The sequence below is a fragment of the Camelina sativa genome, chromosome 5, assembly GCF_000633955.1.
Source record: "Camelina sativa cultivar DH55 chromosome 5, Cs, whole genome shotgun sequence".
Classification (NCBI taxonomy): domain Eukaryota; kingdom Viridiplantae; phylum Streptophyta; class Magnoliopsida; order Brassicales; family Brassicaceae; genus Camelina; species Camelina sativa.
Genome location: NC_025689.1, coordinates 3,523,447 through 3,541,830, shown reverse-complemented (window position 1 = coordinate 3,541,830; position 18,384 = coordinate 3,523,447). Strand labels below are relative to the sequence as shown.

The 18,384-nt window shown below is 34.9% G+C and overlaps 4 protein-coding genes across 5 annotated transcripts; 2 read left to right on the top strand and 2 right to left on the bottom strand.

Moving 5' to 3' along the window:
- On the top strand, positions 1,913–5,208 carry LOC104785274 (CDPK-related kinase 1-like). The gene is made up of 11 exons (XM_010510452.2): positions 1,913–2,398; positions 2,809–2,939; positions 3,023–3,064; positions 3,154–3,262; positions 3,465–3,543; positions 3,637–3,933; positions 4,016–4,128; positions 4,227–4,334; positions 4,424–4,486; positions 4,574–4,741; positions 4,837–5,208. The coding sequence occupies exons 1-11, from the start codon at positions 1,913–1,915 to the stop codon at positions 4,972–4,974; spliced, it is 1,734 nt and encodes a 577-aa protein (XP_010508754.1). The 3' UTR covers positions 4,975–5,208.
- On the top strand, positions 5,332–7,587 carry LOC104785275. The gene is made up of 6 exons (XM_010510453.1): positions 5,332–5,937; positions 6,110–6,202; positions 6,299–6,532; positions 6,631–6,733; positions 6,844–7,073; positions 7,150–7,587. The coding sequence occupies exons 1-6, from the start codon at positions 5,612–5,614 to the stop codon at positions 7,376–7,378; spliced, it is 1,215 nt and encodes a 404-aa protein (XP_010508755.1). The 5' UTR covers positions 5,332–5,611; the 3' UTR covers positions 7,379–7,587.
- On the bottom strand, positions 7,794–10,545 carry LOC104785272 (rhomboid-like protein 18). The gene is made up of 8 exons (XM_010510451.1): positions 10,302–10,545; positions 10,122–10,222; positions 9,490–9,630; positions 9,307–9,373; positions 8,776–8,927; positions 8,588–8,689; positions 8,368–8,475; positions 7,794–8,248 (listed from the first exon to the last, which is right to left on the bottom strand). The coding sequence occupies exons 1-8, from the start codon at positions 10,324–10,326 to the stop codon at positions 8,081–8,083; spliced, it is 864 nt and encodes a 287-aa protein (XP_010508753.1). The 5' UTR covers positions 10,327–10,545; the 3' UTR covers positions 7,794–8,080.
- Positions 14,916–17,155, bottom strand: LOC104785271 (F-box protein At2g41170-like). Of its 2 annotated transcripts, none has more exons than XM_010510449.2 (5): positions 16,144–17,155; positions 15,951–16,030; positions 15,644–15,851; positions 15,460–15,531; positions 14,916–15,354 (listed from the first exon to the last, which is right to left on the bottom strand). In XM_010510449.2, the coding sequence occupies exons 1-5, from the start codon at positions 16,747–16,749 to the stop codon at positions 15,343–15,345; spliced, it is 978 nt and encodes a 325-aa protein (XP_010508751.1). In that variant the 5' UTR covers positions 16,750–17,155; the 3' UTR covers positions 14,916–15,342. The 2 variants fall into 2 exon arrangements, with proteins under 2 accessions (XP_010508751.1, XP_010508750.1); XM_010510448.2 differs by having other exon boundaries at positions 15,679–15,851; positions 16,144–17,151.

Below are 18,384 nucleotides of genomic sequence, written 5' to 3'. Positions count from 1 at the left end.
TAGAAACGAAAAGAGGTTGTAAAAGAAAAAGAAGTGGAATATATTAGATGTCAAGGAATATAGATATTCTTCATATTCTTCTTTTACATATACTTTTGCCCATTATTTTGTTAAATTTATAGGTTTTTGTTACCAAAATAACACACAACCAAAAAAGCCCACCAAGGATGATGGTTGTTAGGTTAGGCTTTCGTTGTTTTATTCTTTCCTTGGGCTATATCTAACCTAATATGGAGAATCCTTTGGTAATCCATTTTATTAATGAAAGTGCTCTAACAAAAATCTTACCTAATATTTTTCTTGATTATTTGTCTAGTGTTGCTTATTCGTTTTATACTTTTATAGTATTGCAATCTTCGTATTGTACATGTTAGTCAAAGTATTGAATTGACTCGTATACGTACGTATTTTGAAAAAAGGGGAATGAAAACAAGTTACTGGAAGACCTACGCAATTTAATAAGTTTTTTTTCAACTCAAAGTTGCCAACAATGAACGCAATTATTAATATTCGTATAGAATTTGATTTTAATACTTTTTTAAAAATGCACTCGAGGAACTCATTTCAAAAGAAAGAATCAATCAAATCATTGCCTTGTTCCAACTACGGATACTGAGTTCTTGACTCACTATATAACACGTGAGATCGTCACTATCTCACGCATTTCTTTCTTTTTGGGGCTGGTAAATTCATTATCTCAAAGGATTACACAAAAGTATATTTATGAAATACATGGACTCTGACGATTGGCTACATCGGAAGATATATAATCCAATAAATCATTAATAATATCATTTGGTAGCTACGTACATCGTAAAGAAACATAACCAAATAAAAAGATATGATAGTCTCTTGTCACTTGTGATGATGCTCTAGTCTATAAATTTAACAAATGGTTTCTATGTTAAGACGAAACCATTGTTTGAAACGTTAATAAGGTAGGGTTGTCCATACGTGATATGGCAAAACTTCGTTAAGCTAAACTAGGACCTTTGTCTAGTAGCTAAGGTATACCTTTAATCAAGTGCCAAGTTCGAGGTTACAAATCTCTCTTTTTTACATTTTGGCATGATTCTAAGGTACTCTTTTGGATCCTTCGATTGATAATTTATTTCTAGACATAGCAAAATTTGGCAGTACAACACAAAAGATAAGGTTGTTGTGTTGTTAGTCTTGATAGAATTTTGGCAAAATATAGAGAGAGACATCGTCGTCTCGTCTTATTCTTTCTCTCCCGACTACTTTTATCTATTATAAGTTGACGGGTTTGATATCAACAAGACATTACAATACTTCCTAATATTAGCCACGAGTTTAGCAAAAGATGGTGATTGGTGAACGAAGACAGAAGACTCTTTCTTGGCAGCCAAACTTCACATAATTCACATTAATCTCATTTAACCAAAAAAAAAAAAAAAAAGAGATCAAAACTTTACTTTTCTTTAACAAATAAAAATAGAAATCAATCAAACTTTGCTTTTTTTTTTTGTTTTTTTCTCTTTTTGATTCTTTCTTTTTTTCCACTTTTTAAGCTTTCCTCATCTCAATCTCTTCTTCCTTTTTTCTTGTTGCTACTGCTAAAAAAGCATCTTCTTCTTCTTCCTTTTTTCTTTTTTTTCTCTTTTTCCATTCTTATTAACACTTTCCTTTTGCTTCTTCTCCTTAAGTCTCTCTTTTTACTTATTTAGCTTTTGCTTCTGATTGGTACCAAACTCGCTTCTTCCTCTAAATAATCTCAAATTCTCAAACTTTTTGCTATATTCAATCTCCTTACCCTTCTCTGCTTCCTGGGTTTTCGAGTCTCTCGATTTCTGTGATTTACTCTGTTTCTCTTCCCCATGAAACTAAACTTGTAATCTTACACAAAGTTTCAACCTTTTTCGTTTTTGAGAATTCTCAAATTCAACAATCTATGGGGATCTGTCATGGCAAACCAATCGAGCAACAATCAAAAACCCTCTCAGTTCCGGGAGAAACCGATGAAGCTCCGACGAGTTCACAACCGGCGACTACGAAATCCTCTGGCTTTCCGTTTTACAGCCCTAGTCCTGTACCTAGCTTATTCAAATCCTCACCTTCTATATCATCAAGCGTGAGCTCGACGCCTCTTCGTATCTTCAAGAGACCTTTCCCTCCTCCTTCTCCTGCTAAGCATATAAGAGCTTTCCTCGCGCGTCGTTACGGCTCAATCAAGCCTAATGAGGTCTCTATCCCTGAAGGTAAAGAATGTGAGATTGGTCTTGACAAGAGTTTTGGGTTTTCGAAACAGTTTGCTTCACACTACGAGATTGATGGCGAAGTGGGTCGTGGACATTTTGGTTATACTTGCTCTGCTAAGGGTAAAAAAGGCACCTTGAAAGGTCAAGAAGTTGCTGTTAAAGTTATTCCTAAATCCAAGGTTCCTTCTTTCAAACTCTGTTTTAGTTTCACTTGTTTGAAGGACTCTGTTCTTTAATTATAATTTGGTCTGTCAGAGATATATGATGAAGGACTCTGTTCTGTTTTTTTTCTATGTTAAACTGTGGAATTGCTTTAGGAGCTTTAGGACTCTGTTTGTTGCTTTAGAATTGTGGTTGTTGCAAAATAATTTAGAGCTCAGATTTGTTGGCATTTAAATCCTGACAAAGCCAATTGTGTTTGAATGCTATCTGTCTGGATTATAGTTGCAAAGGAATTGACTCTTGATACTGTTTGTATGAGGGTGAATAAAAAAACAAGAGTTTACAAATAATATAAATAAGACAACTATCTCCTTGAGCTTGTTTTTCGATAGCTGCATTGCTTAGTATTGGATGTTCTTGACTGCAGATGACAACTGCAATTGCAATTGAGGATGTTAGTAGAGAAGTGAAGATATTGAGGGCTTTGACTGGTCACAAGAACCTAATCCAGTTCTATGATGCGTTTGAAGATGATGAAAATGTTTATATTGTAATGGAGTAAGTATAAATTTTCTCAGTGAGATTTGCTAACCTTATTTGATCCATCTTCCAATACAAATACTTTGATCTCCTTTGACCAGATTATGCAAAGGTGGTGAACTCTTGGACAAAATCCTTCAAAGGTAATTGCCAAACACACATGGTTGAATCATTGTTGTATTGTTGTCTCTACTGAATCGTGCTTTGACTGGTTGAGCTTTGATCTAATCAGGGGTGGAAAATACTCAGAAGATGATGCTAAAAAAGTTATGGTTCAGATTCTCAGTGTTGTAGCTTACTGTCATCTGCAAGGTGTGGTTCACCGTGACCTTAAACCCGAGGTACTTTATAATCCATGGTGATGTTTTAATTTTTCCCTCGTTGTTTTGTTGTAAATAATGTTGGCTTTAGGTGACACTTCACTTTCTAGGTCCCATCATATTATCAGCAGTCTTTGTACACATAGAATGAATTCCACTAACTTATGCCAGAGTGATAATGACGGTTATGTTTTCTTTCTATTTGTATGTTTCCCTTTCACAGAACTTTCTGTTCACTACGAAAGATGAGACTTCTCCTCTGAAAGCAATTGATTTTGGTCTTTCTGATTATGTCAAACCAGGTCAGAGATGTTAATATTGACCCAAGTTTTGTCCTATTGAACTCTTCTTGAAGTTAAAATTTCACCCTTTTTTTTTTCTTTGCAATTTTGCAGACGAGAGGTTGAATGATATTGTTGGAAGTGCTTACTACGTGGCCCCTGAAGTTTTACACCGTACATACGGGACAGAAGCTGACATGTGGAGTATTGGAGTGATTGCTTATATTCTTCTCTGTGGCAGTCGACCCTTTTGGGCCCGTACTGAATCCGGAATCTTTCGAGCAGTCCTAAAGGCAGAACCAAATTTTGAAGAAGCTCCTTGGCCGTCACTATCACCTGACGCTGTAGATTTTGTGAAAAGATTGCTAAACAAAGATTACCGTAAAAGACTAACTGCAGCCCAGGCTTTGTGTGAGTATAATCATCTTGATCTCTATAACGGGTTAACATGCATCATTATCATGTTCTGCACTCAAATGTCTTTTTTCCTCAGGTCATCCCTGGCTGGTTGGCTCGCATGACCTAAATATTCCATCTGATATGATCATATACAAGCTTGCAAAAGTGTACATAATGTCTACTTCCTTGAGAAAGTCGGCTTTAGCGGTGAGTTGGATTCTGTTGAATCTGTGACATATACTAATTACTTGGAAAATGTGATTATTGAGCATGGAGATTGACGTGGTTTTTTTTCATGGTTTCAGGCTCTTGCCAAGACATTAACTGTACCGCAGTTAGCTTATCTGCGGGAGCAATTTACGTTGTTGGGGCCAAGCAAAAATGGATATATCTCTATGCAGAATTACAAAACAGTGAGTTCTATTTCCATGATTCTCTCTACCACTTCCCTTCTCATTTAGGATTATCTGTGATTCTTGGCTTTTTTTAATATAAATCTCAGGCAATCCTAAAGAGCTCAACAGATGCTACGAAAGATTCACGAGTCTTAGATTATGTTCACATGGTAAGAAACGAGAGGCTAATGATATGGTATAAAGCTTTATCAATAGGTTTGGAGTGTTTTAACGTTCTAATATCTTTTGTGATGCAGATAAGTTGTCTTCAATACAAGAAACTCGACTTTGAAGAATTTTGTGCTTCAGCATTAAGTGTTTATCAGCTCGAAGCAATGGCAACATGGGAGCAACATGCACGGCGTGCTTATGAGTTGTTTGAGAAGGACGGGAATAGACCCATCATGATTGAAGAACTTGCATCGGTATAAACTTTACCCTTTTAAATTTACCTAGAGAAGACTCATGAAGAGGGAAACTTGGTCATGGTTGATCTTGAACAAATGTGTATTAACTGCAGGAACTCGGACTCGGGCCATCAGTGCCGGTGCACGTTGTACTTCAGGATTGGATAAGACATTCCGATGGCAAGCTTAGTTTCTTGGGCTTTGTCAGATTACTACATGGCGTGTCTTCTCGGGCATTACAAAAAGCTTAGAGCAAAAACCACATTGTTAGTTGAGAGAAAATATGCAACTAGGTGTTATCTGGCTGTGGCTTCTTCTTTCTTCCATTTCTTGATAGTGTTTTTTTAGTGTTTTATTTTCTTCTTCTCTGATCATGGGTAAGCATTTGAGTCAAAAGATTCGATATTTATGTCTGTGAGTGTCTCTTGTGTGTGTACAGAATCAGACATGCATTAATTATCTCTTTAAATTGGGTTTCTAATTCAGTGATGTCCTACGCCTTCTCCTTTCTAATAATGTCGAACGGTTTCTTCGGTTAAATTTCTATTTGGCTTACAATTAAAGTTCCTCAGGTCAACGCAATCGTAGTCTTTCCGACAGTAAGTGTGAATGTGTATATATGTCTTGTAATGTGGATTTGTGCCGCTACACTTTACGTGTGGAGCACTCTTTTAAAGGCCGCTGGAACAACAATTCGTATTCGTCATCTATGGATCATCAAACCAATGATACGCCACGTGACTGTGTCTCACAATGGAGGGAGACACCCACGTGACTTTGACCTTCATCATCAGATCTCTGATCTCATCTTAATCTCTACCTAACCGTCACAAAGATTCTTTCTTTCTATCTTCTTCCTCTAATCTCGCTGCAACAGTTTTAACTATAATGGCGACAATGCGCAAATCCCATAGGTCAAAAGCGACTCTTGGATCAAGAAGACTTGTTCTGCTATGCATTGTCGCCGTGGCATTGCTCCTCTTTCTTTCTTCCGTGATCTCCACCGGCGGATTGGTTTTACCATATCCGAAGACCCTTATTGGTTACTTCTTGAAGTCTCCACGAAGCAAGAGACATCACAGTTTGTCGGATTTTTACTTGTACTGGGGAGACAGAATCGATTGTCCTGGTAAGAACTGTGAGACCTGTGCTGGTTTGGGTCATCAAGAATCTAGTCTTAGATGTGCTCTTGAGGAAGCCATGTTTCTTAACAGGTAATATTTTGATTACTTCTGAGATTTCTGATGGACTTCTTGAATTGGCAATTAGTCTTCTTGGTCATGACTCATGAGATGGTTAGTTGACTAAAATTTTGGGAAATGCTGGTAAGATCAGTGTATATGGTGTTGAGATATGGTCTCTGTAATTGTCACTTTCTTGTTGCAGGACTTTTGTAATGCCATCTCGGATGTGCATCAATCCAATACATAACAAGAAAGGTATACTTAATCGATCAGACAATGAAACTACTGAGGAAAGGTGAAAGAGTTTCTTTGAACTAGTTAAGGAAAGTGCTTTTGTTTTGTTTCCCACTTTTAACACAAGAGGAGGTCTCTTTGCTTTGTATGGCCTTAGCTGGGAAGGGAGCTCTTGTGCGATGGAATCATTGTATGATATTGACCTCATCTCTGAGAAGATACCTGTGATCTTGGATAACTCGGAGACGTGGCACATTGTGTTATCGACGAGTATGAAACTGGGAGAACGAGGGGCTGCGCATGTGTATGGAGCCAATAGGCATGAGCTAAATGACTCTAGCTGCTTTACAAATCTTTTGGTCATTAACCGCACCGCAAGTCCCTTGGCATGGTAAGCACATTCCTGAGGAAATTGAGTATCTTATATTGTTTGTGTTAGTCATCATCATAATCTAGCTTGATCAGATCATATATCCATCTTCAATGTAGGTTTGTAGAGTGCAAGGATCGAGGTAACCGTAGCGCCGTCATGCTTCCTTATTCATTTCTCCCAAATATGGCAGCATCAAGATTAAGAGATGCTGCCGAAAAGGTGAATGAGTTTTACATAACCTAGCAATCTAGATTAAAAATGGAAAATGAGATGGTTCTGTTCTGTTGAAGCCTTATAGCTTTATTCATAAACCAGTTTTGGTTGAACAGATAAAAGCACAACTTGGTGATTACGATGCAATCCATGTTCGTCGAGGTGACAAGCTGAAAACACGAAAAGACCGGTTTCACGTTGAAAGAACTCAGTTTCCACATTTAGACAGAGACACACGCCCAGAGTTCATCCTTGGCAGAATACAAAAGCAAATCCCACCAGGACGGACTCTTTTTATTGGTTCTAATGAGAGAACCCCTGGATTCTTTTCGCCTCTCGCTGTCTGGTAATAACTCAAGGTCTACTTTGAGGTTTGTAATAGATGTTTTTGTAAGATGCTTAAGATTCTTGTTACACTGCAGGTACAAAGTGGCTTATCCATCGAACTTCAGCGAGATTTTGGATCCGATAATCGAGAACAATTATCAGTTATTCATGGTAGAGAGGCTGATAATGATGGGTGCAAAGACATTCTTCAAAACATTTAGAGAGTACGAAACGGATCTCACTTTAACAGATGATCCGAAAAAGAACAAGAACTGGGAAATACCAGTTTACAACATGGAAGAAGGCAAAGAAGTAGCAAGCTAAACTATCTATGACCTCACTAGCAAAAATCAGGCAACGATTCAGACAAAAGTCTCATCACTTTCCAATGACTTGGAGTTAAGCCTAATCTTGTCTGAAGATTCTATTACTCGGGACAAATCCGTGTATGTGAAATCAGAGACTAAGAGTCACTTGAGCACTTGTCTTGCTACTTAGATGTTTCAGTTTTGTGTAAATCAAACTGTGTACTATTTACTTTATTATTCATTTGCATCAAGAATAGATTTCTGAAAGTGAAATTTTTGAGTTGCAGAGTCTTTTAATTAGCACGTCTTCTGCTTAAACTATATCATAATCCAGTATAAGTACAATTCTGTATTCTGTTTTCTCTAAGTAGAATAGGTTTTGTGAACTGTTAAATGGGTCTGTAATTTTAATCACTGAAGGTTTAGTCAAATAAGCCTCAATCTCCATGTTTTTTCTTTTCTTTCAAATCTCACTTACATAATAAACATAACCTACGAACTTTGTTCTAAAACTACAACGGTAACTAAAAGAGGCAGAAGGAAAACCTAAAAGAAAGAAAAAGAGGATGTAAATCAGATCATCAGATCATCCACTGGACATATGTTCGTTAAGGTAAGGTCATTTCCGTTGTTAGAACGCAGCAGAAGAATACCTCTTGTGTTGTGCAATGCCTTCATCTCAAATCAACAATGTTTCTGAAACTTCCTAGTAGAGGGTTTAGTGAGAATGTGCTTCAAGAAGGATGTTGGTGGCAGCGTTGACATCATTTCTGGCGTGTACAAGCGCCTGTCTCGCTGCGTTCTGGTCAAATCCCATTGATACCAAAGTAGCTATGGCTTCCTCAGATGGCTCTGTAGTTGATGGCACTGGAGCTCGAAAAGCTCTCTGAAAAACAGAAACATCATATGTCAGCAAACGAAGATGGGATATTTAGATTGTAATAGGAGTTTGGCTAAAGAGGCAAAAAAAAAAAAAGATGCTGCAAAGAAAAGATAAAGACTTGCCACTGCTTGGCGACCTAAGTTGGGTGATGTCCTTCTTGGTGGTTGAGAATGGCTGCTCAAGGAGGGCAAAGCAAACCGGGAAAAGAACGAAGCCATGAACTGGGGGAACTGTCATGTATTTTAGACAAAAAGTAGTGTTACTATAGTAGACAAAAACTCACACTTGAGGAGATGAATGATGTTATTTATATAAGCAAACGGTTAGGAAAGGTTATATAACCTTTGCCTTGCGAATACCAAAGATGTTCAACCGGTACAAGGAACCAGCAATAATGCCGCAAATTCCAGTAAAGATGGATCTTTTCCAAGATGAGAGTAAAAGCTACAAATATTGAAACCAAGAAATCCATCAACTAAAGAAAAAGGAACTACAGTACAGCAAAAGTCATAAATAAACATATGGTATACCTGGACACCCGCAAGATATATGAATGATTTATCAGAGAAGGGGACGCCAAATACGCCAAACCTCTTTGTTACTGGAATGTCCAAGAAGAAGGGTACAAAAGAAGCAAATATGACGGCGTATGGTCCAGATGTCAGTAGGTTTGCAGTAGGATCTACAAAAGAAACAACAGTTTGTTATACAGATATACCCACAATCAATAAATGTAATATGTTTATGTTTTTGGAATATCATATAAGGTCATATCACAAACACTTATTGAGAATGCACAAAATCATCTCTTGATAATTTAAATGATGGACCAAGGGAATTCTCTGTACAATCTATTCAACATTATGAGTGACGGAATTTTTTCAGAATATCCTAATATACTCACTGTACAATTTTTCTTATATGTTTGGTGAGACTAGTAGCAAGTTACAATTCCTTATAGTTGTCTGCATTAGCGCCCAGATTTCATATTCTAAAGGACGAGTATTGACCAAAACAGTGTAGATTTTAATGAGACTATCTGAAATTGGGAAGGTGCATACCTTTAAACAGAGATAACAAAATGGTCTCTAGTATCAGTGACACAGCCCCAGAGAACAAGATGAAAACCTGCAGGATGAGCACAAATTTAACACATTCAATCTCGAAGCACTTGTCTTTGTAGTTACCATGGTAATGGACAGTTAAAGTCATGAAGAAAAAGTTGAGCTAAGAGTATCCCTTACCGAATACTTATTAGAACCAATCTGTCTCTCAAAGACTCGGAAGAAGTAGAGCAAATACAAGCCGGAAAACAACTCTGTTGTGGACGAGAAGGCAAAACTCGATATGATTAGTTTCCATATCCGAAACTTCTCAAAAATATCCTGCAATGAAATTGAAAGAAATTAACCAAGATACGGTTGACTGCATTTGAGATATCTGAACTTTTACTTACACATAAACAAGATTCTTTAAAACAATCAAACATCTTTCTAAGTGCAAGACTAAATGCATACACAATCAAGTGATGAAATTTTCTAATGAACAAATCCGCATTACACCAATGGCTGATGAAGAATCTAAGTAAAAGCTCTAGTAGTATGATGATGCCTATCCTAAAGCTTATTTCGGTGTAGCTGCGTCCTCCCAGTAAACTCAAAACCTTACAAAGTACAGTAAGTAAAGAACCTAAGCAATAATCCGAAACATCTTCTAGTGCTAATATTAGCAATTAGAGGACAACAAAATAAGGCAGCAAAAACAATTGGTACCCAAAATCCTAAGAACTTGTGGAAATAAGAGACAGAATCGGATCCTAATTCTTCTGTAAAACCCAGAAAGGCTTCAAATTGAACAGAGATAACAAACAAAGTACCTGGTAAGACAAGGCAAGGTTGGAAGAACCGCTCCTGATCCCGAAGAAGACAGTGAAAAGGGCAGTCGCAATAACGAAGGCTTTCGTAACCGGAGCATTATCTGCAAAGTTCCCAAATCTCGAACATTAATCGAAAACCCAGAAACAAGAAAGCAAAGAGAGAATTGGGTAAAAACGTACTGAAACCGGAGGGACCTGCGTTCATCTCTACTAATCGGGATGAACGAAACAAATCAAATCGGGGATTGTGAGAGATCGGAGAAGAGGGGAGCTTTCGTTTTTCTCCTCCTCAAGTCGTCGTCTCCGATGAATTTTATTTTCTACGGAGGGATGTTTCCTGGAATTTTCACTACTTTCTTCTCTCCTCTCCAATTCAAACCCAAAAAAAAAAAAAAAAAACTGAGCAGAAGAAACAGAACAATCCAGAATCTTTCTTTCATTATTAATTAGCTATTAAAAACAAAATTAAATTTAAACAAATAAAGAGTTTTCCAATTAAAGCCCCGGATCTTTTCAGTATCTTACAATATTAACCCTCTAGTTTCAATTCTAACATTATAAACCAATAGTCGCATAAAAGCATCTTATTTTGCATCAAAAATTTCTAGATTTCCTTGAGCAACTTGCATCCCTATTATAGTAAAAGAGAAGTACAACTTACACAACGGACAAAAATACCCCTAACACCAACAATAGGAAGCATCTCGGATAAGGTCAAAAATGACTTTCCTGTTTCTTTAATCGGGTTATAATTCAAAAATAACCCGAAATTCTAAAATCGGATCTACTTGGTTATTATAAGGGCTTCAAATATGGGCTATCGACATGTACCAAAGACAATTAACAACGCCATAAGATCTGATATGGTTGTGATCCATAAATGTCGGTATAGAATCTCATCAATATACAAAAAAGATTTCCAAATTTCCAAATACAAATTTACCTCTCTCTCTCACAAATACGATCCCATAAATCTCGCTATACAACATATGAATCCATAAATTGTCTCTCTCACAAATTTACCATTGTTAAGAATCTATTACCTAATTAACTACTAAGATTTTTATCCCACATTCCAAGAATATACCATAAATTATACTATCAAATCATACCTAACGGAGAATACGTGACGACTCCCTATAAATACAATGATACTAATTGAAGCTTTAATCACCATACCTTCTTTACTTTCTCCTTTCTGTGTTCTTTCAAGCCTTCTTCAATGGCTGCTGCTCTGGTGCCTATCATAGATCTGCAGTCTATTAAACCATTCTGAACAGGCTGGAGAATTCAAGTGAAAATCATCCATTCTTGGAAGCAATATAACATCTATTCCCGAGAGACTATAGAAATGGTTTTATCAGATACCATGGAATAAGCTTATATTAGTAGTTTTTGTATGTATCATATTCGTTTTCATTAGCTTATATGTTTATATGTAAGTTTATTTGTAGTTTTTTTTTTTGCAAGAATCCATTTATTATGTTCCTAAATCAATGTGTTTTTGTAGATGTCAATGGTGAGATATTTAATTTCGGCTAAATGAAAACTCATGACATGGAGGATAGGATTAAAAACAAAATCGAGTTTGTACTCAGGGATACAAGGTACTAATGAGTTTGTACCTATACATATAACAATTCGTAACTTTTTAACACTATGCTACTGAATTACTATTTTTTTCTTTCTTAAGAGATGAACGTTTAGCGTGTACACTATGGAGGGTCTTTTGCTGAAAACATTCTCTTAACTTGCGAAAACAACATGCATAAGATGGTCAAATGTAAAAAAAAAATGGTCAAATGTTTGCCTTTTTTTAGGCAAACACAGCGATTTGCTAAGGTCAATTCTGTCAAAGGTATATCTATGTAAGTTTTATATTTGCAAAGTTATGTATGCTTTACTTATAAGCATGTGTTGTAAGAGGTTTATTACAAGAATGAAATGTTATTAGATGAGTTTAAAAATCCAATACCGTTCATATATCATTACTTAGTTTGCTATTTTTTATTTGCCGGGTTTTAAGTTAATCATGGATTGAAACAATCATAAATATTCTATTAGATTTTTAAAATAATTAGCAACTCAACTGATACCAATCTTCCTTCTTTTTTTTTTTTCTTCAGCGTACAAATTTTCCAATCACCTTAAACTTATAAAAAAGGTGAAATCAAAATTGACATAAAATATATAAGCATACCACTGTTTGGGAACCAAAATCATCAACTACTTTCGGAAACAAAATAACAATCTGAGAGCATGACAATCAATTGAAAAATACCAAATGATAATTTGCAAAATTTAACTTAAAAACTGAAATGACTTACCAAAATACATGCAATTGGTTCATAACTCTTTGAAATCAGTAAAGCCAAAGTGATTTTGTTGAATTAAGTAATTTCCGATCTGTACATATAAACCCTTTGACTGCGGCAGCGTTTTCCCGATTTCGATTTTGTGGTAGGGTATGCTTTCTTCAAAAAAGGAATAGAAAACCACCATGTTTGGAAATAATTGATATGAAGACATGTTCGATGTTGACATGAATCGAAGAACAGAATTGAAGGGAAGTGATAGAAGATTGGAAAAGGTTGGTTTAGAATTTGGGTTTCTCGATTTTGTCGAATGTAGTTAAAAAAAAATTGTTTAGTTTAATGTTAAATTGAATAATTTTATAAAAAACCCTAACTTAGTCCATTATGATTATTTATAAGACAATACTAAGGAGCCCACTAAACTAAATTGTTGAGATTACATACAGCCCAATAACTTCAATAGAAAAAATCAGACATAAATTTCTATGTAGAGTCCGTGTTTAAAAGAAACTTTACAATAAACTAGGAAGCATTTGATAGTAAAGACTAATAAGAATTATTACATGAAATGCCTTTTTTTGTTTTTTTAGAACATGAAATGCTATTTAAATAAGTGTTTTCTAACCATGAAATCAAGAAAATGGCAAAAATTCAATTTACTCATACAGATTTTAAATATATCTAATTCATTTGGATCCTTGACAGAAATTCTTATAAAATTTTCATCTTTTAATTAAAAAACTAACCATGATTTATAGATTTTCTGAAACATTTTTTATGTGGATACATATATCCTGTGTATACAATTTTGCAGTGTGTCAAAACATGTATGTAATTTTGCAATGGGTCAGAACATGTAGAAAACTTTGCTGGAAACTCTTTTATGTTTATATTAAATTTTTTATCAAAAATCCCAAAAACTTAATCATTTACACAATATTTCATATATCTATTTTATAAATTAATACAATTTTTCATTATTTTATTTTATCCAAATTCATGAAAATATTAAAATTCTATCCTTTTATTTTATTTTATCATAACTCAGTATATTATCAATCACTTTCTTTTTCTCCTTCTATTATTGTATCCAATGTCCAAACTCATAACAAAAATATATTTTTTACTGACCGTGAAATAAAAATATAACATGTATCAATCCGTTATGAACTTTTGTTATGTGAACATTCCTCCGCGCTGTAGCGCGGGTCCGGTCCTAATTTTGTATTAAAACAAAAGTTGCTACACAAATAAATTAAGTCAATCGTATTCCTTTTTTTTTAATGGATTTATATATTTATTTACATATTATTTTAGTCAAAGAAATAGATTTTGCAACAATATCGAAACCGTATCATACTATATCATCCCCTCACCTAACTAGTAAATTAATAGATGAGTTTTGCTATATGCTTTAAGCAAAATTCTCATAAAAAATGAGTAGTTATTACTAATAAAGGAATAATTTAAGGCTTTTTCTTGTGTCCATTTAAATAAAATAAAATTCATCTAAAACATACCACATCAACAGCATATATAAGAAAAAATAAGACAACAAGTTTTAAAAAACAACCAAAAAAAAAAAAAAAAATTGATGAACAATAACAAAGCAGTGATAAAAAAAATATTAATTAAGCCTGTTGTTGATTGTATGATTCAAAGAAACAAAGCAGTGATGCTAGAGTTTTACCGTCAAAGAGTAATTGACAACAAGATTGATTTTTAAATAACAATCGTCTTCTAAAGAATCACTATCGAGTCAGATTCTTTAAACGATTAAAGTTTATGATAAACTAATAAAAATATTTTCTCATTTTAAAAGCATCAATCAAATTACTATTTCCTGAAGAGTACATAGTGCATATTATACTTATAAACTAAGATGCCATGTTCAATTACCTCACTAATATAGTACATATTAAAAGTTGGCTAAACTAAGACAAAATAAAGGCAAATAAATGATGCACAAAATTCTCCCAAACGTTATTTACAAGTCCTTGCTTCTTTGTAAAAAAGCACACACAAATCCCAAATTAATTGCAAATAATCACTAAAACTGACATAGCAAACACGAATTCAAATACTACCTAATGTATATTCATATTATTTGTCACTCCTAATAAACACAAACCAATCCCAACACACCTAAATATTAAAAGAGGTAACGCAAAGATCAACCAAAACAAAAGGAACAAAAAAAATATACAACCAAAAAGATGTGAGATACACAAAAAAACATTTATGCTATCATTTGACATTTATACAACTATTAGACCATCTCTAATGTACATCACTAAATTTTTTTCTTTAAAATAAAGTGATTTTAAAATAAAACATTGTTTTTTCAGTGTATTACTCTATTTCCAACTTTAAAATAGAGTTAATATAAAAAAAATAGAATTAATAATATAATTGCTCTAAGTATAGAAAAATCCTATCATTTTATATATTTTAGAGTAAAATATATAGTAGAATAATATTACTCTATAATAAAGTTTTGATAGGGTCCCTTGAAAATGTCCTTACAACTTCCAAAACTAAACAACCTTTAATTACAATAATCTAAAAAATAGAAGAAAAAAAATAGATATTTACAAACTTAAATATATATAAAAAATTAATCATAAACAAAAACAAAATACAAAACCAAAATAGCTTCAAAACAAAATTTGCAAAATAAAATCCGAACGTAGTAGCACTTTGTAATCCCTAGTAATGACACTAGTACTACTATTCCAAGGATTGTGATGGCCACAATCGCTTCCACGTAGAAACCTCATCCTCCGTACCCAATTTCTTCACTCCGCCGTAGAAACCGTCTTCTTCATTTCCCGTCTCACGGTGTTCCTTTCTGTTTATCACCGTCCTACTCCACGGCGACTCCGGTCTGAATTGTCTGAACTCCATCACCACATTCTCTGCCAAAACACACACACACACACACACAAAATAGTTTCCTTTATTTTCTTTCTTCCATAGTTATAACTAATCGAAAATACATAAAAATTTGTTAAACTTATTACCGTCAGTGTGGCAACGGCAATTCTCTTCTCCGTCGCAGTTTTGCTGATGACCCACGATTCCAAACCACCAACCTACGCCGCAAAATTAGAGAAAAAAAAACCCACCAAAAAAACATCAGACGAATTTGATAAAAGATTTAAAGAACAAAAAATTGTTTTTTTTGGGGGAAACAAGAACAGAGACCATAATCTTTGACAAAAAAAAAAAAAAAAAAAGACCAAAAGGAAACTCTTTGGTTTTTCGCCATTGGATCTCGAAATGGTCTCCGGGTCGAAGTCCGTCCAAACAATCTGACACGTGCAGATCACGTGACTTTGTGTCCACTTGAGACGGTCTCAGCCTCTGCCACGTCACCTTTTCCTCCGCCGCTCGCCGGCCATGCGCTGAGTATCTAATGAAAAAAATTTACTCAAAAATTTAATCGAAAAAATCCTCAGAAAAATCTAAGAGATGTTTAGATTAATCAATAAAAAAAAAAAAAAAATCTTACTTTGCTTGAAATGTATCAGTCTTGAAATCGTATCTGATCTTAGCATCGTAACAAGACATCATGAATCCAACATGTCCGTTCTGAGACCAAACAAGCCAAAAAATTCGATTTCCAAATTTAGTAAGCAAAAGACCGAATCAGTCTAATGGGTAACACTAAAACCCCATAAAGGTGAAATCTTTTCATCTCTTACCTCGCGATTGTAGACTTGAGCAGGGAACCAAAACTTGCCATTCTCAAGATTCGAGTACCAATACATAACAGAGTCGATAGGTGCGAAGTATGATGATAACGAACCTCTCTTGTCACAGCCGTGGTTTGAACTTAACCATGAGAAAGGTTTAAGACTCGCAACAAACCTCGATCTCCAATTTGGTTTACTACTGCTTTGATTTGAACTTCTGAGACATCTCATTAACGTTGCGACATGAGATTTCCACTCTTGTGTCGCTGCATCACCCATCAATCTTCCCCATTTTGCCTCCATATGCTTCTGCCATAGATGATCGATGACACATTTGTCTCTTAGCTCAGAGCAAACACAAGCCATAGCACATAGCTCGGATGGAGAGAGCTTCTCTAAGATGCAGTCTAAGGTTAAGTCTGGCAAATCAAGAAGAGACATTTTGTTTTCATCTTCTTGATTCTTGTTCCTCTTCGCTTCTGTTCTCCGTAGTAGTGTTCTTAACCAATTATGGTCGATGGTGCTTCTTGCAAGCCAAGAAACTATGAGTAAGAGTAACACACAAATCGTGTTGGGGTAGCAAAACGAGAAGAAAGTAAGGTACTTTGTCTCCATTGAGAGCAAGAAACGAGGGAGAAACTATGAGAGAACAGAGAGAGAGAGAGGGAGAGAACTGAGCGAGATTAACAAAAGAAAGAGTTCTTTTGCCTTTTTGGGGTTATTCACACGCGCAATTCAAGAGGAGCTGTCGCATGGAGTCACGCTTTGTGTGTTTTGTCCGATTTTTACAAGTAGTAGTACTAAACTACTAAGAAACGAAGCTTGAAGTTGAGGTCATTATATTAGCGGAGAGACATTTAAGAAAAAGAACACTAAAGAGACATCATGTTGTGAACAATAATAATGAGTTTTAAGGGTTTGTAAAAAGATTCGTTGTGAGGCTATTAAATTTTCAAGGAAGTGCAACATTAAATTGGGTGAGCAATAAAAATACAGTTAGGGGGTAGGTGGAAGTAGAGGCAGAACTAATAACGTTTGTTAAGCCAATAAATAACATGACTTCAGTGACAATACCATGAGATTGAGAAGATTTATATAGAGAGAAAGTGACCTTATCGAGTTTATGTCGTGCATGACAGCTGGCGACCGATTTTAGGTCTACCCAATTCAATCATAAAGCAGCTAGCTACTCAGATCGAATGAGAGAGGAAAATGTATTGAAACCGTAAACACCTTCCCAACTACTTTATTTTGGTTTGTTTTGTCCGTAGCCTAATTCAACCAAACTTTCCAACTACTTTGTACAAAAGACATTTAAAAGATTATGAAACGATTAGTTGGTTTAACGATCGATCCAAATGTAATCTTAAAAGGTCTTAAAAGCCAAAAAAAATCTCACGAAACCAAATAGTCCAATACCACCGACTTGGTCAACTCCTTTTTGGTAATTCAACTTAAGTGAAGTGGACACAATACGACAATTGTAGTTGATAAGGTTTGAAAGATAATTATAATTTGTGTCTTTAAGTTTCCAAAAATAAAAATCCTAAGGGTGAATTGCTCCAAGTCGCACACGATCCCAAACCAATTCCCTAAACATTCGATGCCTTGGAAAATTTAGGAACTCTTACCTGCACTCACGATCACCTATTAGGCCTACTATCCCAACAATGAGCAAAATGATCAAAGAGAGATGGATAAAACAAGGCAAAAAAAGTACAGATATAATTACATGAATGTTGTAAGTTCACATACTTAAGAAGAGCTCACTGTAATAGACCTAACCAAACTTTCTATTAGAAAATATATACATTTATATTTAAATAATATTTTTTTTATTTTGTTATGGTAAATATGTATTTGGGTTATAAGGGAGCAAGCCTCCATTGTAAACTTTCGAAGAGACAAAATAATCAAACATCTCTTCCAGATCTTTGTCCTTTGATGGTATCAAGCTAAGGTTTTCAGGGTTTTGTAGAAATTGGTTTCAAAATAGTAGAACATCTCTTCCAAATCTTTTACTCTTTTTTTTTATTTTGCTTTTCCACACTATTACTGCATCATGGAACAAACAGTTTTAGCTAAAAGCATAGAAGAGCCGACTTCACTGATTTGAACTACCAAAAGTCCAAAACCGAGGCCGACTCCAAATTCATCTACCAAGACTTTCCCCAAAATTCGGAAAGTAGAATGAAAAGGGAACGTTTTGCTTTGAAAAGGGATAATTAAAAAAAAAAAAAAAAAAAAAAA